Source organism: Melozone crissalis, unplaced genomic scaffold, assembly GCF_028551555.1.
Source record: "Melozone crissalis strain CALT ecotype California unplaced genomic scaffold, PUWL_Pcris_2 ptg000013l_1, whole genome shotgun sequence".
Lineage (NCBI taxonomy): Eukaryota > Metazoa > Chordata > Aves > Passeriformes > Passerellidae > Melozone > Melozone crissalis.
In genome coordinates, this window is record NW_026535791.1 from 45,057,973 (window position 1) to 45,084,677 (window position 26,705).

Here is a 26,705-nt window from a genome sequence, read left to right on the forward strand (position 1 = left end):
TTATTCTCCAGTCCTTACAGGGAAGCTTAACTTTGTTTCCTTATGTGTTTATTTTTCCACTGACAGTTCTTTCAAACTGATGAACACAAATGGAAGTGCACAGGTATCACAGAATGGTTTGGGTTTGAGTGGATGTTAAGATAATCTAACTTCAACCCCAGTACTGTAGTCAGGGACACTTTCCATTAGACCACATTGCTCAGAGCCCCATCCAACCTGGCCTTGAACACTTCCAGAGATGGGGCATCCACAGCTTCTCTGAGCAACCCTTTCTATTGTTTCACCACCCTCAGAGTAAAAAATTTCTTCCTAATATCTAATCTGAACCTACCCTCTTTCAGCTTCAAGTTATTACCTCTTGTCCTGTAACTACATGCCCTTGGAAAAAGTCCCTCCCCAGCTTTCTTGCAGCTCCCTTTATTAGGTCCTGGTGCCATAAGGTCTCACTGGAGTCTTCCCTTCTCCAGGCTGAACAGCCCCAACTCTCCCAGCCTGCCTCCACAGGAGAGGTGCTCCAGCCCTCTGGTCAGCTCAGTGTCCCTCCTCTGGACCTGCTCCAGCAGGTCCCCATCCTTCTTGGGCTGGGGGCCCAGAACTCATGTTGGATAAACTGATAAGAGTCTGGCAAGGGGAAATACTGAGTAAGGGGAGGTATAACCTCAGCAACAACACAGGCTGGGTGCTAACTGGTTGGACATGAGCTCTTCAGTGAAGGACCTGGGGGTTCTGGTGGACAGAAGGCTGCCCAGAGCGAGGAAGGCCTCCCAGCACTGCCTACACGAACCCTAGAGCACAGTGACTGCCCTGCCAGCCCTTCTCAGCCACACACCTTTTGTTTTAGCAGACACAGAGCTTCATTTCACTACCAGCATTTCAGATACCCTACCCCAAGCCCTCTGCCCCTCTCCTTCTTTCCTGGCTGCCCTTAAACAGCTTTCTGCCACTCTCATTTCTGTTTCCATGTAGCTTCCAGGCACTGCTGCAGCCTCCTTGTCAGCCTGCTTTCCCTCACAGTCATCCTATATGACATCTCAGCTCTTCCCACAGCCACTGGGGATACCAGGTCTGTCCTGGCCAACACCTTTAGCCTCACTGAACAACAGAGGCCTCATTTTGCCTGCAAACATTCACAGGACCATGGCAGCTTCTGTGCTGCAAGCAGCTTAAAACCTCTGGCCCTAAGGGGGGATGGCAAACATTTGATGTAAAGGAGAAAATTTATGAGTTTAATAGCAGAAATTTTTTAAAAGGATGGGAATTCTTACACAACTCTTCTAGAAGATTTATGATACAAATAATAGAAATGGAAAAACATTTTGAAATTAAACGAAGTCCAACTGAAAATCAAAAAGCGGGTGGATTAGGCAACACTAAATAAAAAACTTTCAGTGTTGGTCAATATTTCTCCCTGTAGCAATACCAGTGGGTTACCAGTTTCAGCTTGTGCCACTTGGGATGGAAAAAGTTAGAACAAAGAAAATATCAGGATAAGTGAAAAATAGCTGGTCCGTTGTCTTTCATTGATTTTTCATATCTAAACATTGTCTTTCATTAGCTCCAGTTTCAAACCCCAACACCCATAGTACCTACTATTTTTCTTCTTAGAAATTTGTCCATAAATTTTCATAAAATCTTTTTTAAACTACCAGACACTGCTTTTGGTCCACCTCCTTCAACTTCAGTTGAATGTTTATATTCTGTTATCTAATACTGTTTTATTAACACTGCATCACATAAAATCTGTGAGAAATTGATTAATATTTTAGTAGGTACCCTGCAGTCCACTCTCTCCTACTATAGTCTACATTGCCATCAGTATCTAAACAAGCTAGTTTAAGGTGGTCTCAGCTATATTTCCTCATCTAGAAACTGCAGTATAAACTTATGCTTATGCAGCAGCATGGATTGCATACAACAAATTAAATCTTTCTTTCCGGAGGTAGACGAATTTGGAATGCAAATGGTAAATCCTGAGTTTCAGACAAACAAATGATTGCCTATCAGAACTCCTTTCCATACTAGTCCTTAGAGTATTGCCTACTTGTAGAGGGGGGAAATTTGAACGAGTCAGATAATTGCCACAGGCATCTTTAATTCTAACAACGCTTTCCACATGCAGATAGAAGCACAAGTCTGAAAGGGGTAATAACAGCTAAATGGATATTACTATCTGCTGTTACCTGATCTATCTGCACAATTACAGCACTTTGTGAATGTAAATTTGCTTATAAGATCTAGCTTAAGAGCCTAAAACAACCCCTTTTCAGGGACAACATATCACCTACATGTTGTTTGGAACTGATGGAACTTTCACTTAGAGAAAAATCACAGAAATAATTGCTTCCAGAGAGATTTCTTTCCCAAACCAAACCCAAGGGGAATACAAGAGTCAACTCCATTTCTGAAAAGCAGGCATTAAGAGGCCAGAGAACTCCACCAAAAATTAGATTTTTCCTCTCCTTTAACAATGCCAGAAACAAAATTCTAAGACTTAAAACATCTCAAGACACACCACAGCTGTCAAAAAAGAGTAAACAATCATTGCTTCTTCTCTGAGAAAGTCACAGTGATTCAGTCAAATAGAGTCTTATAGTCCTATAAATACTATAAATTGTTGAATTCATGGGAGATCTACCAATTTGCACAAGAGGACGATGTGACCATCTTTGTATTGGCATAGAGGCCTGTGAATACATGCTTGAATAAAAAAACCACCCTTTATTCTGCCAAAACAAATCAATTCCTTCCCATCAAAACAGACCAAATAGTCAAAAACAATCACAGTCAAAGTGGTAAAGCAAAGTGTCCTCCTGGTATAAGAGGAATGTGAACTAAATTAATATTCAGTAAGTCCAAGCAGACATATTTTATATCTATTGTTGATAAATAAAAGTTGTCTAAAAGCTTTGTCAGACACATTCTCATACTTGTAGCATGGCCAGGTGTATTGGGTCAACCCAGTACACCAGGTTTCTATAGATGGAAATTCTTTAAGAAGGAAACCTCAGTCTTCTCATAAATTGGCTTGAAACACAAACAGATAATATTAACTAAAAGGGGAGTCTCATTGCTCTATTCTCATCTATTCCACAGATTTCATATTGTGTAAGTAATTTATTTAGATTGTGAAACTACTTTGACATTGAGGATGGCAGAACTATTTCTGGTCACATTCACTTCATTTAATCTTTGCCAAAGAGAAAGAAATCAATGAAATATGAACAGCAAGAAGCAATACACCTGCCAAAAAAAAAATTCAGGTTTTATAAATGAGCACTCTGGAAAGAGTCAGTGAAATAATATATACTACTAGAAAATGTGCCAGTGTAGGAAGTGTTCTGGTCCTGAAGACAAAGAGCATTTTGGTGTTGAGATACCTTTAAATTGCTGTGAGGCTGCTATTTGCAATACACTACAACAATGTCACCAAAAATATCAATATGCAAACCAGTATGTTAAAAATATATAAAGAGACAGGTGCAATAAGACATCATCCATCCATCCATCCATCCATCCATCCATCCATGGGGGTATGTCATAAGAAATATGAAAACACTTACCTCTTCTTGCTTAGGAATGCTGAACTTGGTGATCTTTGACTTGGTCCTGGCTGAATCAGGCTTGCTGGAAGGCACTCCCCGATATGACTTGGTTGTCTCTGCTGGTAACTTCAGCTTTGGAGACTCATCCGGAGCCTGGTCCTGACCGTCCATTGGCCTTACATAGGCTGTTGGCTTCTGCTGACCCAGACTGGGCTTTGAAGCAAGAGAGGGTGGGAAGTTTTGGACGCAGTGCCCCCCACCATGCTTTGCTGGCCTCTCTTGGACTTTGGTTCCTCCTTCTGAGCTGCAACTGAGCTTCGCTGCCTGCTGGACTCTATTGGTGTTGTCTCCTAATGTGGCCCTCAGTGAGCTTTGCTGGGCAGCATTGGAGGAGGAGGAGGAGGAAGAGGAGGTGGAGGAGGAAGAGGAAGAAGAAGAGGAGGAAGAGGAGGAGGAAGAGGAGGAGGTGGGACTCGATGCATAGTGTTTTAGTTTCTCCAAACTGGATTTTTGGCTGGCCACTTTGAAGTCACCCTTGTGTGACTCCAGCAACCGGTGTCCGTGTTTGCTCGCTCTCTGCTGGCCATCTGAAGTGGCATTATGTCCAGCCTTCTGCCAGCCCATTGTGGTACTCTTGCTCTGCTGGGCTGCTAGGGATGCTGATGTGGAAGAAGTAGTGCTGGAAATAGGAGGAGGAGGCGGTGGTCTCGAGTCTGCGATAAGGTGTTCATCGGTCTTGGGGAGAGATGTCTGAGGAACCCCAGGTTTTGGAACCCCAACGAGATGGCTCTGGTTTGACCGGTCAGTTAACAAGTCTTTCATTTCATCATAGTTGCCCAAAGTATTCTGGATGCGATTGGAAAGCTCATCCCCCTTGTTAGTCTGCAAAACAAAAATCAAGTGTTCTGCTACAGTCAACATAAGAAAAACAAAATTCCCTGCGTGCTTCTGCTCAAATCCTTACTGAAGTAAGACTGCCTTATTCAGCAGCAGCGTTGAGGGATGAAATCGAAAATCCTTATTGTCTCTGAAGACACTTGTCAACATCTTAAATCTACCCTGAACTGGAAAAGCTATAAAGGGCCTTAGAGTATATAAAAAAAGAAATCTATCACAGATATCACGCTGTAGTTAAAGTATATTACCTGGAAACTGGAAAATTTATTATTGCAACTGCACAGAATGGTTTGGATTAAATCTGACCAAGATAAAACTTTTCCTGTAGCCCAGTGAAAGCTCTCCTTCAGTCATGAATGAAAACACTGCATTCCCAATTTCTTCCTCTGCCTGCCTAAGTTTTCATAACCATCTGGGAGGCCACACAGCATCCCATGCAAGCGCTGAATGAATTTGTCAGTCTAAGCCAGCCAAATGCTCTGAGGTGACTTGAAAACAGCTTGTGGGAAATGAGAAAAGTACAGATTATGTCCCTTCTTTAACAATGCTCTGAAAGGGTGCTTGTTCCAGGGCACTCTTCTCTTGTAAAAAAAAAAAAAAAAGGTGAACAGAACCCTTGCCAAATTCTTCACATTTCTCAGTGCTTGCTGTGCATAGCAGGGGAATACAGCCACCCTTCCTCCCCTTCAAGATTAATTATTGTCTTAAAAATGATCCACTTACTTTCTGACTGAAAAGGCAGAAGCTTCACAAAGAAATAAAACAAGCAAACAAAACATGCTGGAAAAGATTGAAAATTCTTGCTTTAAAAAGGCACTGTAAGGAAAAGGGTATATCATTAGCATTTTTACAGCAGAGATTTTTTGAGTCCTGCCAAGATTCAGGCGTGTGATGTCCTTTGCTTTACGTTTTCAGAGGAAGACAGTAATGAGGCAGTGAAGTTCTCCTTTCTCTCTTCCAGACAGACATGGGGTCTGAATGGGAAAACTCCTATTAGTTTCAGAAGGCCAAGCTTTCATCTCAAGACTCTGTTTTAGGGGAAAACAGAAGGAAGGAGAAAGAAGGGAGTAAAGGAAGTGGAGAAGATCCTCTTAAAGTTACATTTAAAAACACGAAAGATGTAGCAACCACATCAGTTAATCTGGAAAACTGGGGGTATGGAAGGGAAGGTATTCAAGAGAAACTCCACAGTTTTGAACCTTTTACTTTTAGGGTTTCCTAAACAGACATCTTGTACTGAGAGATCCCAGATAACCACAAGAATAACTGCAGCAAACTGGTATCATGGCATAGGCTGACAACTGGTCTGTGCTGTTTATTCCTGCAAGATTCACTCGGGATAGCTTCAGGTGAGATTTTGTGTTGAGCTGTTCTCATATATGAGAACTCACCTACATGCTCTTGGAAACATAGTGGGATCTGAGGTAACTTGTTATGAGCTTTAGTTTGTCCTATTATCTTCTCTGAAATATTGCTGGCCTTATTTAAGCATTCCCACAGGGAAAATATGGTCACAAAATGGGTAAGTAGGAAAAGCATTCTGTGCAAACATGTCTAACTTAGAGTGCTCTGATATTCTTCTGCAATGCAAGACAAATCCAAGCATTTGAAGATGGCAACATATAACACTTCTAAAAATAAACCTGACGGCTGCATGGAAGGCCAGCAGAATTTTTTTCTTCCCTAAAAATACTTACATAGTTAATGGGGCAAGGTGCTCTGTCCAGAAAATATCCAGAACTAATTTCCTACTTTTTCATTCCCCTATAAAAGAGATTTTATGTAAAAGATACTGGATTTCCTGTAATCCTTCATAGAGGGTTGCTATGGATACTTTGAACAGGATAAGGGGCAACCTGAAGAGTCGGGATTTTTGAGAAAATTTGATGTTACAGTAGTAGTGATACATGTCAAGGTGAGAGAGGACATAAGATTTAGAAGATTTCCAGCCTGCCTTTGAGTTTCAAATATGGTCTTCTGAATAGCATATCCTTTGACTTTAGCTCATGTTTCTCAAGCTGTGCAGAGGAATACTGAATTTAATCAGAGCTTGCAGTGAATGTCCTCTATAACTTCATTCCCCTCTGGAAACCCCTAAAAGGTGAACACGATCTTTAAAGGGACTACAAGTGGGTTTCAGTTTTGCTTTTGCAGAAAGGTTTCCTCTTTTGCAGTTAGGCTCTCCACAGTAAGATCAAAAAGCCACAGCTCTTTCTCCCTGCACTGAAGGTTCACAAATGCTTGACTTAGTTCAGAGAGCCCAATGGTCCATTGCCAGTGTATACATGACATCCAGAGTAAGCCAGTGATAGAAGTTTTGATGTCCAATATTATCAGAAGGACTGATCACCCCAAGCAACTCTGCCACACCAACACAGCTGTGAGTTATACTGCTGTCCTGGGCTTTGCCTTTCCCCAAGTCTCCTTGACAAAGTTAGCTGCAGGATGTATTTCTGCAGCACCCTCTTCTCACATGTGTTCAAAATAGGGACACAATGTTTAAAGGTAAGAAGCAGGGAAGGAGCCATTACTCTGCTTGCCTCATAGGATTATCCACTCAGTATCCTCTCTGCTTCTAGAGGCAGCAGTGGTTTTTTATCCACTCCTGTTAAGGCTGATGGAATTTTACTGTGGTTGCACAGAGGTGCCTTCTGGCATCCTAACTCAGAAACTGCTGGTGTGTCCATGGCACATCACATCTGTGCCATGACAGTCAGTACATCAGCACAGAAGTAATAATTGAAGTGATATCCCTTTCATAAGTGATTTGACCTTCAGTATCACCAACTTGAGGCACCAAAGACAAAACAGTACAGGAGACACAGCAAAAGGCCAGGTCCTTTTTCTGTGTGGTCTGTTTGACTGGACCAAATGGAAAATCATTAAGTCATCACTGCAGCACAACCCTCAAGAAATGCCAAGACACAGCTGACTTATGCTTTCCAGGCTTTCTTCCATGGATTAGCCCTTGACTGGTCTCACGGCAGACATTTTCAAGTAGGTCATTGAGGAGTTCAAGACATCTGACATGGTTTCTAAATGCCTTTGTAATGAATCTGAAATCCGGGCAGCTGGAGGTCAGCTTCAAGGCAGACAGAGCTGTGTTCCTTCAAGGGACATGGTTTGAAAGTGGTAGATCTTTCTTTTTTATTAGGGACTAAATACAAGCAACAATCTGGAAGAAGAGCAAGCCAAAAGCTGACCCTGGAGCACAAGAATTAAAACGCAAGCATGGAAGTCGAAGCAGAAGCCAGGTGCCAGGTTCCAAATACCTCTCCTGGAAAGAGGCACTAAAGCACCCTAAGCATCAAGGGCAAGTGATGCTGCATGGAGGGAAAGGCTACACAGTGTGGCAGCTGTTACAGGAACTTGGACATTTCTGGAAAGGCACAGCAGAAAATACATGATGATGGTTTGATACAAACAAGTGGTTGTTGGGTAAATTGAGGGAGAGGAGCAGCCCCCATGGGGCATTTCTCTCTGGTCCTGCTCACCATTTTCAAACTCCTGCAGAGTGTAAAAGGCCCTGCTTGACCTTCTAGTGGGGAGTGATGAAAGACAGTCGTGCCTCATCAAACTGCTGTTACCATGAGGAACAACACAGGGAGTTGAGACTCCTATGCTATTTCTGCCTTTGGTGGAGGAAAAACATGTATAGCAGACAAATTTTCTTATTATCCTGGTAATTCTTATAGGAAAAAAAAAGATATTTCAGTTCAATAACCTTGGCCAGGGCACAATGTTTACAGTAGTGCTTGACCTTCACACACTAGTCTTACACAATTGTTTTCTTCTAAGTATTGCAAAAACAGGATACTTTCACCTTCACCTCCTAATTTTAATTCCATCTCAAATATTGCTGGGATATTTCTAGTTTATTTCACTCTTGTGTGCTGCTAAACACTAGAAGAAGCTTTATACACATACATAAACATAAATATATATAAAATCTGACTCTCAGGGAATCATGCGTGTTCTCTGTGAATTTTGGGAAGCTAGCACTCGTGGGAGGGTGATGAAACTTGGACAGTGCCTTCGGCAGGCTACATTTTTGTACTGAGGAATAAATAAATAAACAAAGATTCGCCCAGCTGGGAAGCATCTACCTTGTAGGGTTCACTGAAGAGGGAATAGCTCGTGTTAAACGCGCCATTGTCCTGCTGGGCCTCCTGGTTTCTCCTTTCCCACTCCTTCCTTCGCAGCACGTTTCTATCTGGCTCATAGACACTGGAGTTAGAGAAAAAAAAAGATAAATAGTTTTTAAGAGTTAAAAATTAGAGGGCAACATATAAACCAGTGTGCATTTAAAAGTTAAGAGCTCTGTTTTGCAGACAGATGGCAAAAATAAGCACAAACATGAATCAGATGAACACCAGTTCAAGTAGGCTGGGGAGGTTCAGGTCTCTGGGAATGCTGGTGCTTTCTTCACACAGAGAATAGATAATTAAATTCTTACAGAAAAATAAAAAAGGAATCACATGGCAGGATCTAGTCTGTACAGAACTTCTCTGCTTGAAACGAGACAAAGGAAATATCTAAGCAACTTTGACAAAGACTAGAAGTTCTCTTAAGGCAGATGGTAATTACAGCTGTGAGTAAACAGAAATTATGAACATGTTCCCACTTATGACATATCCTCTGAGTGTTGTATGAAAATGCTCCTTTTTTCACATGGCTGTGTTTCTGTAGTGATTCTTTCATTAACTAGCTCCCTAAAGAGCTGTTAAAACTATATGCTGTGGTGGTTTCCACAGTTAGGTTGCTTCTTCTGATCTCTGCTAATCAGCCAAGTCGTGAAACTACTACTGAAACAATTCCTCTTTCTGATGGATTTGACACTATCACAACCACAGAACGTGAATAAATGAATAGTGGCACAACAGTGTATGTATGGCTAGTAGAGTGTAGCTGTAGAGAGAACAAAATCACTGCATTACAACAGCATTAATTTTCAGAAATTAACAACTTTAGCTCCAATATAGCCATTCAGAATAATAACTGACTTTTCTTATTTTCAGAAACATGGCAACATAAACCAGAGAATTCTTATTCTGAATTTCTACAGAACAACACCTTTCAGTTTTACACATTTCAGTTTGTTATGTTTTATTCTCCTCACAAAGGAAGACAACATGTCTAACAAAGTTAACATGCTATTTCAGGACAATGTGACAAGTATGCTGATTCCTATTTTGCTTAGCTCAGCTAATGTTTTTCCTATGACAGACTAAATCTGTAGAGTAGGAATATGTATTAATGTCATGTAAGTGCACCATGTGTTAATAAGATAAACGTTGTCTTGCTAACCAGCTTCCCAGTTAGCAAAGCATATGTTGCATTGGCTACCCACGTGATGCTACCTAGTGTGCCTCAGGCAAGGCAGCCAAAAGGCCAACAGCTATCTGATTCTAATTCAGGACTGGAGAGAGCTGAAAATACACAGGATATGTTAGATGCTATTAATACTTGAGAACAATGCCTCAACAGCCACTAAATGAACAGAAAATCTTTTGTTTTCTTGTTGATGCTGCTAACTCAAGCAGGACTGCAGAGTAGCCCTCTGATGGTCTGAGGGCAGATGCCAGGGGCCCAGCACAGCTCTCAGACACAGGGGTTTGTTGTGAAACACAGGATTTCAGCACAGCAGGTTGGAGACAGTGTCCAAACACCTCCTTGTTTACAACCACTTACAGGTGGTTGAGAGTTTTGGGGTTTTTATCCCATACTTTTCATGAGCAATGCATGTTATTCACTCCAACACCCTCCCCTTGAAAAGCAGAGTAATGAGGAGGCCATCATAGGGATGGAGTTTTGGGCATGGAAAATGCCTTCTTGCAGTAGGAAGGGGATGGTGAAGGCCTCCCCATGGGCTCCTGGGAGTGAGAACACCTCCTGCACATGCTGCTGAGACCAGAGGCAGAGCTGTTGTCATTGACTGCTGTGAGAGAAGAGGTCTCCAGTTCATTGTGCCATCGAGCCATTGTGCCATCAGCTGAGTCAGTAAACAGCCACCTGTGTCTATGCCAGACTTTCTGCCATGCTTAATAACTGTTGTTAGGATTGCTTTTCCTGGAGTTTTAAGAGATCAGGTTATAACTTCATCGTCAGCTACATTTCCCCATCCAGAATTTTCTGACTCTTTGAGAAGCTTTGCATTTGTACTCTAGCCTGCAGCCAAATAGAGATGGGCAGCTTCCCTGAGATAATTTACAATACTGGTCTCTACCCAATTTCTAGGAAGTCCAACATTCTTCACTAGTCCTCATACAAATTTAAAAATTCACTGGTGTGGTAGAACATTTTTACCCCTTTATTGGACAGAGATATATTTGATGAAGCCATACAAGTCACCAGGTCTCTGAACCCCCTTCTCAAATGAATTCACTGCTGGCAAGGCAATGCACAACCTGCAGTAATTCAGAATGATTATGCAAATGTCAGAACCGTGACAATGCCTAATACACCATCTTCAAGCAGTAAGTTAGGAAGAGCTACAAGTTGAGAGTTGTGTTCCTTTGGTAATACCAGATGGCAAAATGTCTAGCATTTGTGAAGCTGCTCCTTATTTGCATGAACATTGCAGCAATCACATTTCCTTGAACGTATGTCACCAAATGTATTTATTTGTTTTGGTTCAAGGAGAATACTGCCAACTGCTATAATTGTCTTTATTGCAAACACTTCAGTTAATGGAAAATGATTCTTTTTAATAGATTTCTTCTTTATTTTTTTTAAATTTGCAATCTAAAACAATCCCAGAGGTACCTTTTAATGTTTTAATCTGTGTCTTGTTTCAATAGCTAAGCTCATGAAAACCTCATGACGTTTTCCGCATCGGGGCATGTCTACATATGTGAGTGAAATATGCATATATATGTGTAGTATTCATGCTCAGTTTTGTAAGACTCGGAGCCAAAGAACATGCAAACACTCACCACTCAAAAGTCAGTGTCATTTATATTTGTTTCATACAGGTCAAATTCCAAAAGGTGAATTCAAACAGTTTTTAAATGGTATATTGTTATTTAAAAAATGTTGCATCTGTTTCTAATTCATCTTAAAGGACATGAACCAGAACGTGAGCAACAAGTCAAACTCTTGCAAAAGTTATGTATGAATAAAGGCTGTATAATAGAAATTAAATTATCTCAAATCTGGCACATTGCTTTTTTGATTTATCTCAGCCCTAAGATCTGCCAAGACACATGCTGGATATACCAATGAATTGTGCCTAAATGCCAGTAAATTGTGCCTAAAGGCCAGTGTCTCGGGCTCAAAGAGCTTTCAGCGCACCCCCACCACCCCAGCCACAGCATCCCTACCTCCTCTGCTTCTTCCAGGATACACAGAATAATTTCACTCCCAGATACTTGCCAGATGAGATTTCCAATGCATTGCTAAACACGTCAGAGTAGGTATGTTTAATGAATTTTGATCTGCTGTGATACCTTTTGGCAGATTACCTGGATGGTCCCCAGTCTTTGGCCATGCCCTGTGAGAGCAGCCTGCAGAGAGAGCCCAGGCATGCTGGCTCCTGGTGGGAGGGTGGTAATGGCACCAGCCTCCCCACAGGAGCACTCACAGCTTTCTTCATGCTACTCTTCCCAACAGAAGGAACTGTTTCCTTCAGTCCTTAATTAGAAATAGACAGAGATGGCTCAGGGGACAGCCCAGGAGCAGAGCAATAATTTTACCTGAAAAACCTAGGGCTGGATTTAATCTCCTACAAAGTCCAAAGAGTTATGTTGTTTCAGGCTAGGCTGAAAGAAATCATATAAAAAAACCTAAGTTTTAGGTGTTAAAAAATCTTCTTTTCTTTTCATTCCTCTTTTTTTTTTTTTAAGCACTCTATTCCTGACTTGCTTAGATATCACTTTTTGAAGCAACTCAAACTCAAATATAAAGGTCTCATCTCCATGATGAGCGAGGTGGCGACAGTGCACCAACATATCCTCCTGTCCTTCAGCTTGGGAACACCCAAATTTGCATTCAGAGGAACATGTCTTTTCCCACAAATGAAGCACTGCACCTTCACAGAGGAATTACATGGTGTGCATTAACGATGCTACTTGACCTTTCCAGAAACCACAAAATTGCTGCATCACGAAGGGAGATTCTGGAAGGGTACTGTTATTCTGTTACAAGATCACCATCCTCCTAACAGCTGGCATCTTTGAGGCTGTTAAAGACACAGGTAGGTAAAATGAGGGTGAGATTGCTGGTACTGCCCTTTCTTGGCATCAGTTTATTTTCTGGAGAAGGAAGGGGGCTGTCACCCAGCCAGCTGTACCAGCAGGGCAGAGGATGTTGTTACCAATGTGTACAGAGACCTGGCCACAGTTTCTGAACTTACCATTAGCAGCACCCTGCAATCTTGCCTTTGCCTTCCCAGACCTTCCAATATAATTTTCCAGTCCAAAGACTTAGTTCATTATTCTCTGAATTGTGAGGGCTTTGCCACACCCATATACACTCACATCTTCCTTCTACCTCCCCATTCACATAAATACTGCTAGATAAATTTAGCAGGAGTAGCTTGTTTGTTTGCAGTTAATGTTTACCCAGGAGGCTGATCTCCTTCACCTTGGCAGTTACCTGTGTCACTTAGCACAAAACATTCAGAACCTGAAGTCTAGACATATTAATTACAAAAGCAGAGCTGATGCTTCATGCTAACAGGCAGCAATTTCTTAAACTGGCAAACCCACAGTTCCTGGCAGTCCTTTGCTAGGGAAGACCTAGTTCCCAGGGCTGAGCTTCTTTCCCAAATTTTGTCATCGTCCCCACTTGTTCTTAAACTGACCCTTCTTCTTCCATCAGGAAATGAAGACACTCCATCAAAACGTCGACTACAGCATCCACTCGTGGTCTCACGGGAGTGACGCCATCCCCAGGCTGCTGGGTGCAGTCCAGATCAGCACAGTGCTGATCATGTTCCAAACAAACAAAAAAACCCCACCTCAAAAACATAACCCATACAGTAAGTGACTAAAAGATATGTGCATTTCAAGAATAAACCTAGACCCCTGAACAAGTTTTCTGCGAGGACTTATATATCTTTGAAATTAAATTTTAGCACACGGTCATTTTTGAATTATGAACAAAGCTAGAACTGCTTCAAAGCTGTGGAAAACAGGCAATATTTCAAGAAAATAAATTTTAAAATTGTTTACTGATTATTCTCAATATTTCCCCACAAATTTTAATCTGGCACACAAATCAATATACTAAATTTCAGGCTGAAGTGAGGACATTTTCTTAAATATTTAATAGTCTAATTCTCCCCTGAATTACTACATTTATGCCAAAGTAGCTAAATAGAGTAAGTCAAAGGAAAAACTTACACAACACCATAAAAAAGCAGCCCAGCCCTGATGCAGGACAGTGATTATGAAACTCAATTCAAAATAGAAACTGGATTCTGAATTTTAATGTACCCTCATTCCTGTATTTCTGCCATATTTTAAAACTCAAAAGGACGAGTCAGACTGAGACCCTGTAAAGGCAAAATCCTCAAACATTTTTAGAAAACAGTCTTAACTCTAATGATTTAATTACAACAATTGAGGTTGTCTTGTTTGCTGAATCACCATGCTTAACATAGTAGTGTTTTCTATTTCACTCTTCATGTCCATGGTTTTTGCTGGCCAATCTCTAGGTACCAGTTTCATTTCCAGATAAACATAAATGGTATCTGCTTGGAAACTCATTGCTGACAGGGTATAGGGAATTCCAAGATATGGCAACCTTTCATTTTTGAGTATTAAATATTTTCCCTAATGATATTTGAACTATCAGTTAAATTATAACAAAGGAGCTGCTTTTGATGAACAAGTGTCATAATCAATAAAATACCTTCCTAGGCTACAGCTAGCTTTTTTTTAGACTTTTTATCTATCCTAAACAGCAGAAGTTAATTTGAGAATTTTTACAGTATTTTTTCCCATTTACAAACAGGAATGCCGTGGGGTAAAGCAATTACTCTGATTTACTGTTTTCACTTTGATTGAACATAAAGATGTAGCAGGGTCTCAAAAAAGCAGTAACTTAACAAACTGTGCTCCTATCCACAGACAGATAAAGTACCTATTTTGCTATTTCAAAGAGTTTACCTCCAGGCAGCAGCACAGAGCAAACATCAATCAATGACATGTGTCTAAGATGAGATTGATGTTTACTCTCACAGCTTTTCATCTTACATCCAATAAATTATTTTTCCTTCACCAAAGTGCCTGGTTAAATTTCATTTTTCACTTTGCAGTATCAGTTTTAAAACTTTAGCTTCCAGCAATTTTAAAGCTAGGCTTCATTGACACTTCAGCTTTTACAGCCTGTTTATGATTTGTATTAGCTATGAAACACTACAGACCAAACATGAATATGATCAGGGGAAGCTGAGCTGGGGCAGCCTCTCACGGTGGCAGGTGCAGGCTGGAAGGTGTGAGATTACTTTAATTATCTGCCTGGAAATTCCAAGTCCAAAACAGGGAGCTGTATTTTCAGGGGCAGATATATTGCATCCACCAAAAAAATGAATATATACATATCATATCTGCAAAATCAGCACTGCAGCTTTCAGGTCAGGCCTTCTGAGGGTTAACACTGGGCAAGTGGAAGGAACCAAGGAAAGGCTAATTGTGGGTGCAGCTATTACCTTACAGGCACTCATACCTGACATTCACAAAATAGAAGTGCTTTCCTATGCAACCTCACTGAATTTTAAATATGTATCAAAATGCTGAGAAGACATAGGGCTGCAGTTAAGACTGGGACCTAAGCTGTGGAGTCAGAGCATCACAATAGAGGAACATTAAAAAATCGTATTTAGTTCAACACCTGCTTTTATAAGAGCACCTCTTCCCGTCTCACTATGGACAAAACAGTCACATTTTCTTCCCTCTGTGAAGTTTTCCTCAATGAGAGAAATTGAGACATAATTTTAATGTATTTTTAGTTTCAGGAAAAATAATTTCATCAAATGATAAAAATTTACCAGTCCATAGTTACATTACACATAGATATTCAAAAATTCACCACTCTGTATTAATAGGTAATCCTGTTTTCAATACCTTGTTTTCTTTTACAACCCTGATTCTGCTAGCAAAAGTGCCTAAGATGGTTGAAGATTTTAAAAGAACACTGAGCCAAGCTAGAAACAAAACATTACAACAGCTTTGATTTTGCACTGCTCTAACAATATATTCTTTGCAAGTATATTCACAAGCGCAAAATTCACCACTGCTAATAATCTTAGACCTGGAAAGAGCTTCTTTTTCCTCACAATTCAAAATTAAATTTAAAACCTCTAGAAACAGTGAAAATCTTGGCTGCCAAGAAACAGATACTGTAGATGTGACAAAGTATTCCTTTTGTATCCTCATCCATATCTCTCATAGATATAGATTAAAAAAAATTAAGACTGAAGAGCATAAACCTGACAGATCACAATAATATCCTTTAATTTAGTTTTGTAAATGTTACTTTTACAGCTTACAGAAATACAACAGCCCACAGAACCACAGAATCACAGAAAGATGTGGGTTGAAAGGGACCTTTAAGACCATCTAGTTCCAAGCCTGTGTCCTCGGCAGGGACACCTTCCACTACAGTAGGTTGCTCAAACCCTACCCAACCTGGCTTTGAACACTCCAGGGATGCAGCACCCACAACTCTGTTCCACTGTCTTGCCATCCTCATAGTGAAGAATTTCTAACTTATTTCTAACCTAAACCCACCCTCTTTCAGTCTGAAGCCGTTCCTCCTTGTTCTGTCACTACATGCCCTGGTCAGAAGATCCTCCCCAGCTCCGTTGCTGGCTCTCTTTAGGTCCTGGATGGTGGCATGAGGTCTCCCAGGAGCCTTCCCTTCTCCAGGCTGAACAACCCCAACTCTGCCAGCCTGTCTTCCCAGCAGAGGTGCTCCAGCCTCTGATCATCCCCATGGCCTCCTCTGGGCTCCATCCTGCAAGCCATCACATCCCAGCTGTGCTGAGGACCCAAGCTGGGTTTAGTACCCTTGGTGGGGGCTCACCAGGGAGGAAGAGGAGCAGAGTCCCCTCCCTTTCCTGCTGGCCACGCTGTATGGGTGCAGCCCAGGGTACAGCTGGCTCTGGGGACTGCCAGTGCCCATGCCAGGCCACACTGAGCTTCTCATCAGCACCCTCAAGTCCTTCTCCTCAGGGCTGCTCTCAACTGAGAGAACAATTTTTTCTGCCCAACCTAACAGTGCTGAATTCCTTGGGCTGCTGCTACACAAGGCCTTACCTAGCTTGGCCATTCCTGTATCTGATCACTCCTCTCACACTGCTTCCCTGCCAACACCCTGCAAACACCCCTGTGCCTGTTCTCTTCCACAAGGATTTCTGCTTCCCACTGTATCCTTATGCATGGGAAACTGTTCCAGTTATCAACTGCCAAGCCTGTGCCCTTTCTTCTTCTCCTTTGCATTTCTTCTTTAGGCTTCTTACAGTCATAATTAGTCGAAAAATACAGCTTTTTTTAAAAAATTTTTTCATCCCTGTAGAGAATGTGCACACATAGGTAAATTATACATACAGTCTTGGTCAGACTGAATGGTGCCATTAACTGAATTTACTCTTAGCATTGCCTGATTTCTAGGGATGCTCTGAACTTTTAAAATGTAATGAAAAAATTCTGGCCTTTTAAAAATCTATTTGACATTTTGCAGTAAGTGTTTAATACTTTGTTTAAAATGTTTGTTCAACTTCCTTTTGATATGTTTGCTGAAAACTGGATTTCAGTCAATAAAGATTTTCAGTGTTAGTTTCAGTAATAAAAAAATTAAAACTCATAAAAATTACCTAATAAAAGTTTAAAAGTTTCCTGAAACTTTATAAAATCTAAATAAATTGAAAAGTGCCCTGAAAAATGTGAAAAATTATGTTTTGTCTCTAGGTCTTTTAGACTAAAAAATCCCTCCTTGCTCCCATTTTTTTTAAGCTACTTAAGTAGCCTGTTTCTTCCAGGGGGTTCTGTACAGTGATCCATCTACCCACAGCTATTTGCAGGACTGCTAAATACTCCAAGGTATACTTCACATGGCACACACAAATTGAAAGTTCTGCAACTGGTAGAAAAATTTTACCATACAATTCACCCTGGTATGACCTGACTTAAAGCAGCAAAAGCAAAGATCAGAATCATAGAATTAGAGAGTCACAGAATCACTGAGGTTGGAAAAGACCTTCAAGATCAAGTCCAAGCTTTGAGCAAATATCACCCTGCCAACCAAATCACAGCCCTAAGTGTCACACACAGTCATTTCTGGAACATTTGACTGCAGCACCTCCCTGGACACCACTTTCCAACCACTCTTAACCACCCTTTCAATGAAAATTCTTCCTGATGATCCAACTTGAACGTCCCCTGACACAGCTTGAGTTCCTTTTGTTCTGTTCCTAGTTCTCAGGGAGAAGAGCGCAATCCCCACATGGACACAGCCTCTTTTCTGGTGCTTGTAGAGGGTGACAAGATCACTTCTGACCCTCCTTTTCTGCAGGCTGAACAACCTCAGCTCACTTCTTCACAGGGCTTCTGCTCCATTGCCCTTCTCGGGACTGGCTTCAGCACCCCAATGTTCTTTTTATAGTAAGTGACCCAGAACTGGACACAGGATTCAAGGGATGGCGAGTGCTGAGTACAGGGGACAATCCCTGCCCTGCTCCTGCTGGCCAGGCCAGGATGCCTTTGGCCTTCTTGGCCACCTGGGCACACACTGGACAATGTTCAGCCACTGTCACCAGCACTCTCAGGTCCTTTTCCACTGGGCAGCTTTCCAGCACTCTGCCCCAGCCTGCAGCACTGCCTGGGGTTGCTGTGACCCAAGGGCAGGACCTGGCACTTTGCTTTGCTGAACTTCATACAATTGGCCTCAGCCTATTAATCCATCATGTCCAGATCTCTCTGCAGAGACTTCCTGCTCTCCCTCAACACTCCTTCCCAACTTGGTGTCATTTGCAACTGACTGAGGGTGCATTCAATTCTCTTGTCCAGATCATCAACTAAGATATTAAACTGGGCTGGCCCCAAGCCTGAGCCCTCGGGAACAGTACCTCAGGCGTTTCCTTGTCCTTGTTACAATGTTCCCCTCCACATCCAGAAAGGATAGAGATTTTTCTCAGCCCTCTTTTTTTTTGTTAATGTGTTTATAAAAACATGTTTTATTATCTTTCACAGTAGTGTCCAGACTGAATTCTAGCTGAGCTTTTGCCTTTCTAATTTTCTCTCTACATGACCTAAAGACATCCTTGTACTCTTTCTGCCTGCCCCTTCTTTCAAAGGTCATAGTCTCATTCTTTTCCTGAGCTCCAGCAGAAGTTCCCTATTCAGCCAGGCCATTCTTCTTCCCTTTGTCTTTCAGCACGTTGGGATGGCCTGAGTCTGTGCCTTTAAGATTTTTGTCTTAATGTATGCCCAGCCTTCCTTTGTTTTTAAGGGCTGTTTCCCAAAGGGACATTCTGAACAGTGTCCTGAGCAGGCTGAAGTCTGTTCTCAGAAAGTCCAGGGAGGAGGCTTTGTTGACCACCTTCCTTACTTCACCAAGAAATGAAAACAACATAATTCCGTGATGACTATGCCAAAGATGGCCTCTGACCAGCACATCTCCCCCCAGCCCTTCTCTGCTCATGAACAGCACATTAGCAGTGCACAGGGGCACTGCCCCTGCTAGGCTTGCTTACCAGCTGGGTCAGGAAGGTAACTTCCACACACTCCAGGAACTCCTCAACTGCCTCCTCTCTGCTGTGCTGTTTCCAGCAGACATCCTGCAAGTTAAAGCCTCCCACAAGAACAGGAAGCAGAGATCATGTCATGTCAGCCAGTCACTCACAGACCCTTCCATCTGCCTCTTCATCCTGGTTGGACTCCCAGCCTCGTTAGCTTTCCCCCTTTTCTCACCCATGGGCATTCAATCTTGCCATCACTATTCCTGAGTTCCCTACAGGCAAAACACTCCCTAATGCACAGAGCCACCCCACCACCTCTCCTTCCTTGCCTGTCCCTTCTGAGGGGCTTGCAGTCATCCATTGCAGCATTCCAGTGGTGAAAGTCACCCCACCACACCTCTGTGACAGTGACCATGCTGTTGCAGTTTTCCTGATGCACGACGGCTTCCAGCTCCTTGGGTTTGCTCCCCATGCAGCTGCAATTCTGCTGGGCACTGATTTCACACCAACACTGGCATGCGACCCCTAGGCTCATCTCTATTGAGCCTGATTTTATCCACTTCCCACTTCAAACCTAGCTTAAATCATTAAGCCAGATCTAAGAGCACTTTACCAGTACAGAGGTAACAGAGTGTTTATTAAAAAATATTCTTGACCTAGAAGCCAAAGGAGCAAAACTTCACAGGATGACAAAGACGAGTAGCTTTAAGTAGTTAAACAATTCTGGTGCTGCTAAGAATCCTTATGAAACAGGAGTGAAAAATACACAAATTCAGCATCTCAATGTACAGATTCTGAAAACTCTTTCCTGTATTTATGTTCTGCTTTTAGATCAACATTCAAAATTATCTGATGTCCAAAGCATACCAAAATACAGACCTGAATTACAGGATGCAGGATTGCAGCCTTGCACAGTATTATACTTTCACAGAAAGCCAAAGCACAGTATTTCATTATGAATGTGTCAGCTGTTAATAACCATCAAATCTATGACTCATGAAAACGTCTATACGTGTTTTATTAACAAAGCAACATTTCCAATTTACTTTTACCACAATGGATAATGACTGAAGGTTCATCAGGGTTAATCAGGAAAATGATGTAAATTTTATACTGCATTATGTTTCATTTGGCTTAAAATGGATCTTGAGCGACAATCTTTTTTATGTGTTTAATCATGATTTACAGCATTATGGAAACCACACAACAGCCCCATTGTGGAAAAAAAAAGTTCTTAGCAAGTCAGTGCATAAGTCATCAGATTTTATGTATTCACAGAAAATCACTTCTTAGGATCTTCAGCGGACAAGCACTGAGTCTGCTTTCTGCAAAAATAGAATTAATATGTTTTGAGATGCCTTGTTTTAATTTATCTTTCCTTCAGATCTTATGGATAGATGGAGATCTTATTATTTTATTTTTATTTTTTATTCTTTTATTTTATTTTTTATTCTTTTATTTTATATGTTGGAGAGAAACCATCACTCCATACAGGTAATGTTGAACTAAATTTTAAACAGATCTGTGCTAGCATATCTACATGATAAAAATAAATTTGGAGGATGTTTTTGGATCATTTTAATAACTGCATAAAGATAAAACAACCAAAGAAGTTAAACCCTATGCTAATCATAGAGATTTAAAAAAATCAACCTCTGTAAATGCCCAAATAAAAAGTCCACAAAAATCCCTACTTTTGCTTACATGAACACACAAATGTAGCTCACTATAAGAAGAAACTGTGATTGTTCTTAGCAATCATTTGCTTGTATCAGTGTCTGTAAGCATAAAATCTAATTATGGGGAATTATGAAATTCCATCTTCATTCTGCTCAGCTGAAAGCATTTCAACAGAAAATGGAATGAGACACCTATATTTATTTATAAAGATGGCAATATATGTAAATTTATATCTAAATCTATCTCTCTAGAACCTATGTAGGCAGTTTGCTTTCACAGAACTAAAAGGACCACTGTAATAAATCTGGGTTCAAGAACCTAAGAAAGTTGTGGCTTATACATAACTTCAAGATACAAACAGTGAAAAAAAAAAAGCTTATATAGAGGGTATTTCACTCTCCTTTCACAAGACACTAATAGTAGCCAAACACTGCACTGTGCCATAAAGCTAACCAACTTTTCTAAAAGACAATATATACATTTAAACTAAGAAGAATGCAAATTCCTTCTCAGTTCTTTCTTGTAAAAATGGACAACGTAAATTGGACCTGAGGTTTATGCTTTACCAAGTAATAGTATTACCACACATCCTTGGAACCTGCCTAAGAAAACTGCCTGCCACACAAAACATATGACTTTTTAGTATCTTCTTCATTATATCCTGCTTGTTCTATCATATTTTGACACATTAGCCCCAAGGGTTATGCAATCAAAATTAGACAGAGAACTTAGTCAGAACCAGAATACCCATGAATAAAAGAATAATTTACGTCCACACATGAATAAAGATGCGTACATGTTAAAATGATGAAAAAGTTAAAACTTTTATGCCCTGTGACTGGTGTAATTCATGTAAGCTTCTTACACATGCCAGTCCCAATTCATTCTGACTGCAAAGATGACTGTATAACTCATGACATAACTCATGCTCACCTTCAGAGAGGCCCAGAGAAGCATCCGTGTCTTCCCCCCCTCAAGTCACATGCAATGGGAATTGAGGTATTTTATCTCTCATTATAGCAAAAAAAAACCCCAAAAAACCCAAAAAAACCAGCAAAAAAACCCACCCAGATTTGAATCACAATTTCAGTTAGTGCCTCCCATAACACTCTGCTTCTGTTTAAGAAGAATGGCCATGCCACAAATCCAAACCAAAACTTGAATATGTCAGAAGCACAAAAGGCTAAATGAAATTTAAGTGCAAAAAATTTCCTGTATTTTAACTTGCAGAAACAACATGACTGTTCAAGTTCCTCACTTTCAAGTAGGTTAAAATGCATTTAGATATTTCAAAATTTGAAGGATATTACATAAAAATGACCAAAAAAAAACCCTCAGAAGCTTCAGTGGTTGTGATAGATGCAGAAGGCAGAGATGGCCATGCAGGGATGGTGCCAGAGGCAGATGCTGTCATTTGGGGGAAGCAGCCTGGTTCCAGGCCAAAGCAGGGAAGCCAGTGACCTGATGAAGTTGGATACATTGTTCCCTCACTCCCTAACAGCTGCCTTGCCCTGACTACTTTTTCTCAGCAAATTTTAGCTTTAGCAAGAACAACAAAAGCTTACAAGAGAGAAATGTTTTATTTTTACTGCATACTCTACTTGAAGTCTGAGTTCATAAATGTATATTTGTGTCACAGTAAATTATAAAGATATTATTTACCTGTATAGTATAAGGTGTAAAATTATTCAGTGTTTCATTTTGAAAGTGTTAAAAGGTATCTAAATTCTATGCATAGTTGCAAAAACATGAGGAAGCTTCTAAATTGTATGTATTATTCTAAAAACACGTATTTGGGAGATGCCTATAACATTTCTATTTGAATCTTCCATAGCAAAGATCCCTTTTTGTTGAGTTAGGAAGCCTAGAAATCTTTGGGTAATTTTTTCTACAAACTCTTTAAATGTGTCAAAACATTTGACTTCAGTTTGACCTTCTCTCACTACAGTGCTCAAGAATATCAAATTTGTGTGACCTGTCAGTAAGCCCACTGAAGCTGATTTCATGGGAACAACTTATAAGGACTGAAATAATTCTCTGACAGGTGGTGTGTTAAAAAAAGGGCCAGAATTTAATTATTGTTCTGTTTCACTGGGATAATAGAATATAACCAAAAGGAGTTAAAGAAAACCAGGAAACAAGACTGAAGGAAATTCTCCTGATTTTTCAGAAAAGCTAACAAAATGCTGATGCCTAAGACAAGAGATCTGCATACAGGAGGAACCCATCCTCCTCCTTTGTATTGGCAGATTATCAACCCACGATCCCACAGTTCTCTGGGGTTGGGACAGGACTGAAATAGAAAGGGCTCTGAAAACAAGACAAGCTCTGCCCTGATCCCTAACCAGTTTCACTCAAACTCACATTCACCATGCTGAAAATCCAGCACTTAGAAGAAGGCTGATCATGCAGCTTGGATTTAGCTTCTCTCAGGCTCTCTAGTCTTAAAAGTGATAACATTCAAAACCCCCACAGTAGATACCCAAATTCTTGCCAAGAGATAACATTTGAACCTCATGGAAGGTGTTTAACATTTTAAAGACACTGGTAGGGTGACTCTGGTAGATCTAGTAGAACAATTTTTCCACACTAAAAGCTGGTTCCTGGGGTAAGACAAGGGAGCAGTGGAGGAATTCCACAGGGCTGCTTGCTCGCGGAAACCCAGAGCAGCACTGAACAGAAAGATGAGGGACCTGCTTGCTGCTCCTTCCTAACCCTGCTGGATGGGCCAACAGGGAGGAAAAAATGACAGGTGAGGGAGAGAGAGTGCAAAACTACACCAATCACCAGTGAACTTGATTTTTATTTCAAACCAAACAAACCAAGGTAAAATTCACACTTCGTAACTGGAATATCCCAGTGCAAAAAACAAACAGAAGCTGTTATTAACAAGAGAATATTTTGTTGCTAACATGCCATGTTAAGCAGGAAACTGCTACTACATTTAGCCTTCCTTAAAATTTCCTAAGCAGCAATGCTGACAGAGTTTCTCAGTGACAAAGGGAATGACAGAGAATTACTTCCTTATAGGTTATGGAAAGCAAAAAACTTATGACAATCCATTTGGGTGTTTTTTTAATACAAGCAAAAGAAAATAAGCTCAGCGAATTTGTTCAAGTTTCTATTTGGGGTTGCTTCTTGAAAAAACTGTGAAATAATTGTAATATGCATGGATCTATTTTGCTGTGAACCAAGACAGTATCTTAGTAACTCAATAAAGATTTCAGAGTTTTGGACATGGTTCTAGAGAACATTTTGCTTTTCCTGATGTGTTCTACTAAATTAAAAAGAATTTAATAGTTGGAAAGACCTAAGTATCAAGCTGAAGATGCTATCATTTAAAGCTAAGATAACAAACTTCAAGTGCAATGGGCCCTGGGGTGACCCTGCTTGAGCAGGGAGGCCAGACCAGATGACCACCATGGTCCCTTCCAACCTCACCCATTCTGTGATTCACCCAAAACTGACCCACAGCTGGGCACTGAGGAAATCCCACACTGGCCTGGGACCTCTGCTGTAGGAAAGATGTGATGCAGCCCAGAAGAGACAGATGGATAAAGGAGTGAGGTATGAAAAAGGACAAATGGAGCTCATCTGGTTTAGAAAAGACTGGGAGATACATGATAATGATCTACCCACCTATAAAATCTTGTTGCAGAGCAGACAATGATGAATTGTGTTGTCTGTCTCTTAAGTCATGCAGCTTAACTTGCAGAAGAGGAGATTTAGATGTGATTTCAGAAATGCTATCTAACTTAAAAAGGAAGGGCTGGAAGAGGCTGGCTATCAACTCCACAGCCTCCTTGGCTTCTTTATCTCAGTTCTCACAGCCCTGTCCTCACCAGCAGACAGCTATTGTTAAGATTGTTCCTTCTTAGACAGGTTTAATACATAAAATAAACAAGAATGGGAAATCTTTATCCACTGAACAAGACAACATCCTATCTTCCTTGCAGATGAGCAAAACTGCCCCCTGACATTATTACAGGGATGCTCCTCCCTCAGAAATACCTGCCTGTTATCATTTACCAAAGTAAGACTTGGTCTCCTCAACAATGAAAACATTTTTCTGCGAGGAACATACATCAAAAAGATGTATTAAAAGATTATTTCTGGAGTAGGGACCTATAGAAGCCCCTGTGTGGCTACTTCACAATCCTGAGGGACTCACAGGCACTATAAAGGTTAGATTCTCCTCTGTCAGGCTGGCCTGGATGCACTGCTCCTGACTTAGAGCCAGGGGCTGGAATAAAGATTCTGTGCAGCCCAGCATTTGCAATAATTTTTATTTTGAATAGTTTGGGCTTTCCTTTGGGTTAAAGGACACTTTTTTCAGTAACTGAATTCAGAAACTGATCTGTAAGATGTGAGAGTAGGAACATCTTTTCCACGACCTCCAAATCAACCATCTTTAGCTGCTGCAGAGACATGCAAGGCACACAAGAGGTGACATGCAAAAACAAGTAAGAGGTTTTCTAAAATATCTTGGTTATGAAGAACTTAAAATTATCTCTGACACTAAAAATTCCAGAAGGGGTTCTACTCCGGGCAGGTCTACTTATATTTACTATTAGAAATTTGCTTTTCATTCCTAAAACTCTCTGGTGCACAAAAGATCTGAATCCCATTTTACAACAGGAAAGGTAAGGGACAAGCAAGATGATTTTGTGACCAAACTCAAACCCCTGACATCTTAAATATGCCCAACTGTGCACACGTCAAGCCAAACACCGAGCACCAGCCATTCAGAGCCAACTCAGGAAGATTCTCATCAGTGTGGGCTTTGGGAGCACCCACGAAATGTGGCAGAAAATCATGGCTAGCAAGAAGCTATCTGCCTCAAAAACTGAGTCCCAGAGCTTAAGTTCACTGTACATGGTACATTACAAGGACTACTTTCTCACTTTCTCTCAGGATCTGCAACTGTGAGGTAAATACAGTCTAACAAATTCACTTTGGAATAAGAAGTCATGATATTTGAATTTGCCTACCTTGTGTAATTTATGACAAACCAAGAAGACATTGTAAAAAAAAGTAAATTAAACAATGATGATTTTCAATTGATAGGCAAGCTGAAAAAAATTACAACTTCCCCTAATCCCACCAGAAAACTATTTTTCTACTCTTACAATTTTAGCCAAAAAAAATATCAAGAAAGAAGAGAAGAACTTGTCTGTATGGTGCAGATATATTATACTCCATTTTGGGATCTGATTAGACATTTTCTATAATGTAAAAATATGGCATGTTTTGTCACAAATTGAAGTAAAGCCTTCTTTTTTTAACTAGTTTGGATATTTTTGCTTACCTATTCATGGCATGGCATTCTATTACTTCCATCATAAAAAGAAAATACTGTTGGTGATATTTTCTTGCAGAGACAGACATCAATGCTAAGCACTTAGCAGTATGTTATGTTTTTCTGAAGATGCACTTGGGGGAATCAAAGTATTTTATTGCACAGTAGATACTATTCTGTTTATACTTGCATTTCTCCAAACTTAAACCATTTGCAACATTTTATTTCAGAGCATACATAACCAAGAACACTGACTGGGTCATATTGTTAAGTATTCAAACAATTCCTGCACATCACTTACCAAAAAATGCCTTTGGGTAAATATCTTTGCTTTTTCTTTTTCTTTGCCTTTCCTTTGACAGTGCCCTTATATGACATGTTCTAGGAAAAAATGAACCACGTTTGCTCCATTTACTGCTTAACAAAAATAAAATGACAAAATGTTACAAGCTATAAATAAAACCATCTAGTATTTGTATTGCACTAATTTGTCAGGGGTTGAACAAATGTTAATTATACAGCTTTTTAAAAATCAGGCTTGTTAATGTCATTTTTAATTTAGAATGTTACACTGTAAATGTTTTCCATTGTGTTAATTTACACC

General features: G+C 40.5%; 1 protein-coding gene across 1 annotated transcript in view; it reads right to left on the reverse strand.

Moving 5' to 3' along the window:
* The window catches only part of AFF3 (ALF transcription elongation factor 3), a 318,188-nt gene that overhangs the window by 259,960 nt on the left and 31,523 nt on the right, over positions 1–26,705 (reverse strand). The window contains exons 2-4 of the mRNA XM_054272311.1: positions 8,546–8,666; positions 4,096–4,424; positions 3,561–3,912 (exon numbers count right to left, since the gene is read on the reverse strand). Coding sequence (XP_054128286.1) covers positions 3,561–3,912; positions 4,096–4,424; positions 8,546–8,666 — 802 coding nt within the window. The remainder of the gene's footprint in view (positions 1–3,560; positions 3,913–4,095; positions 4,425–8,545; positions 8,667–26,705) is intronic.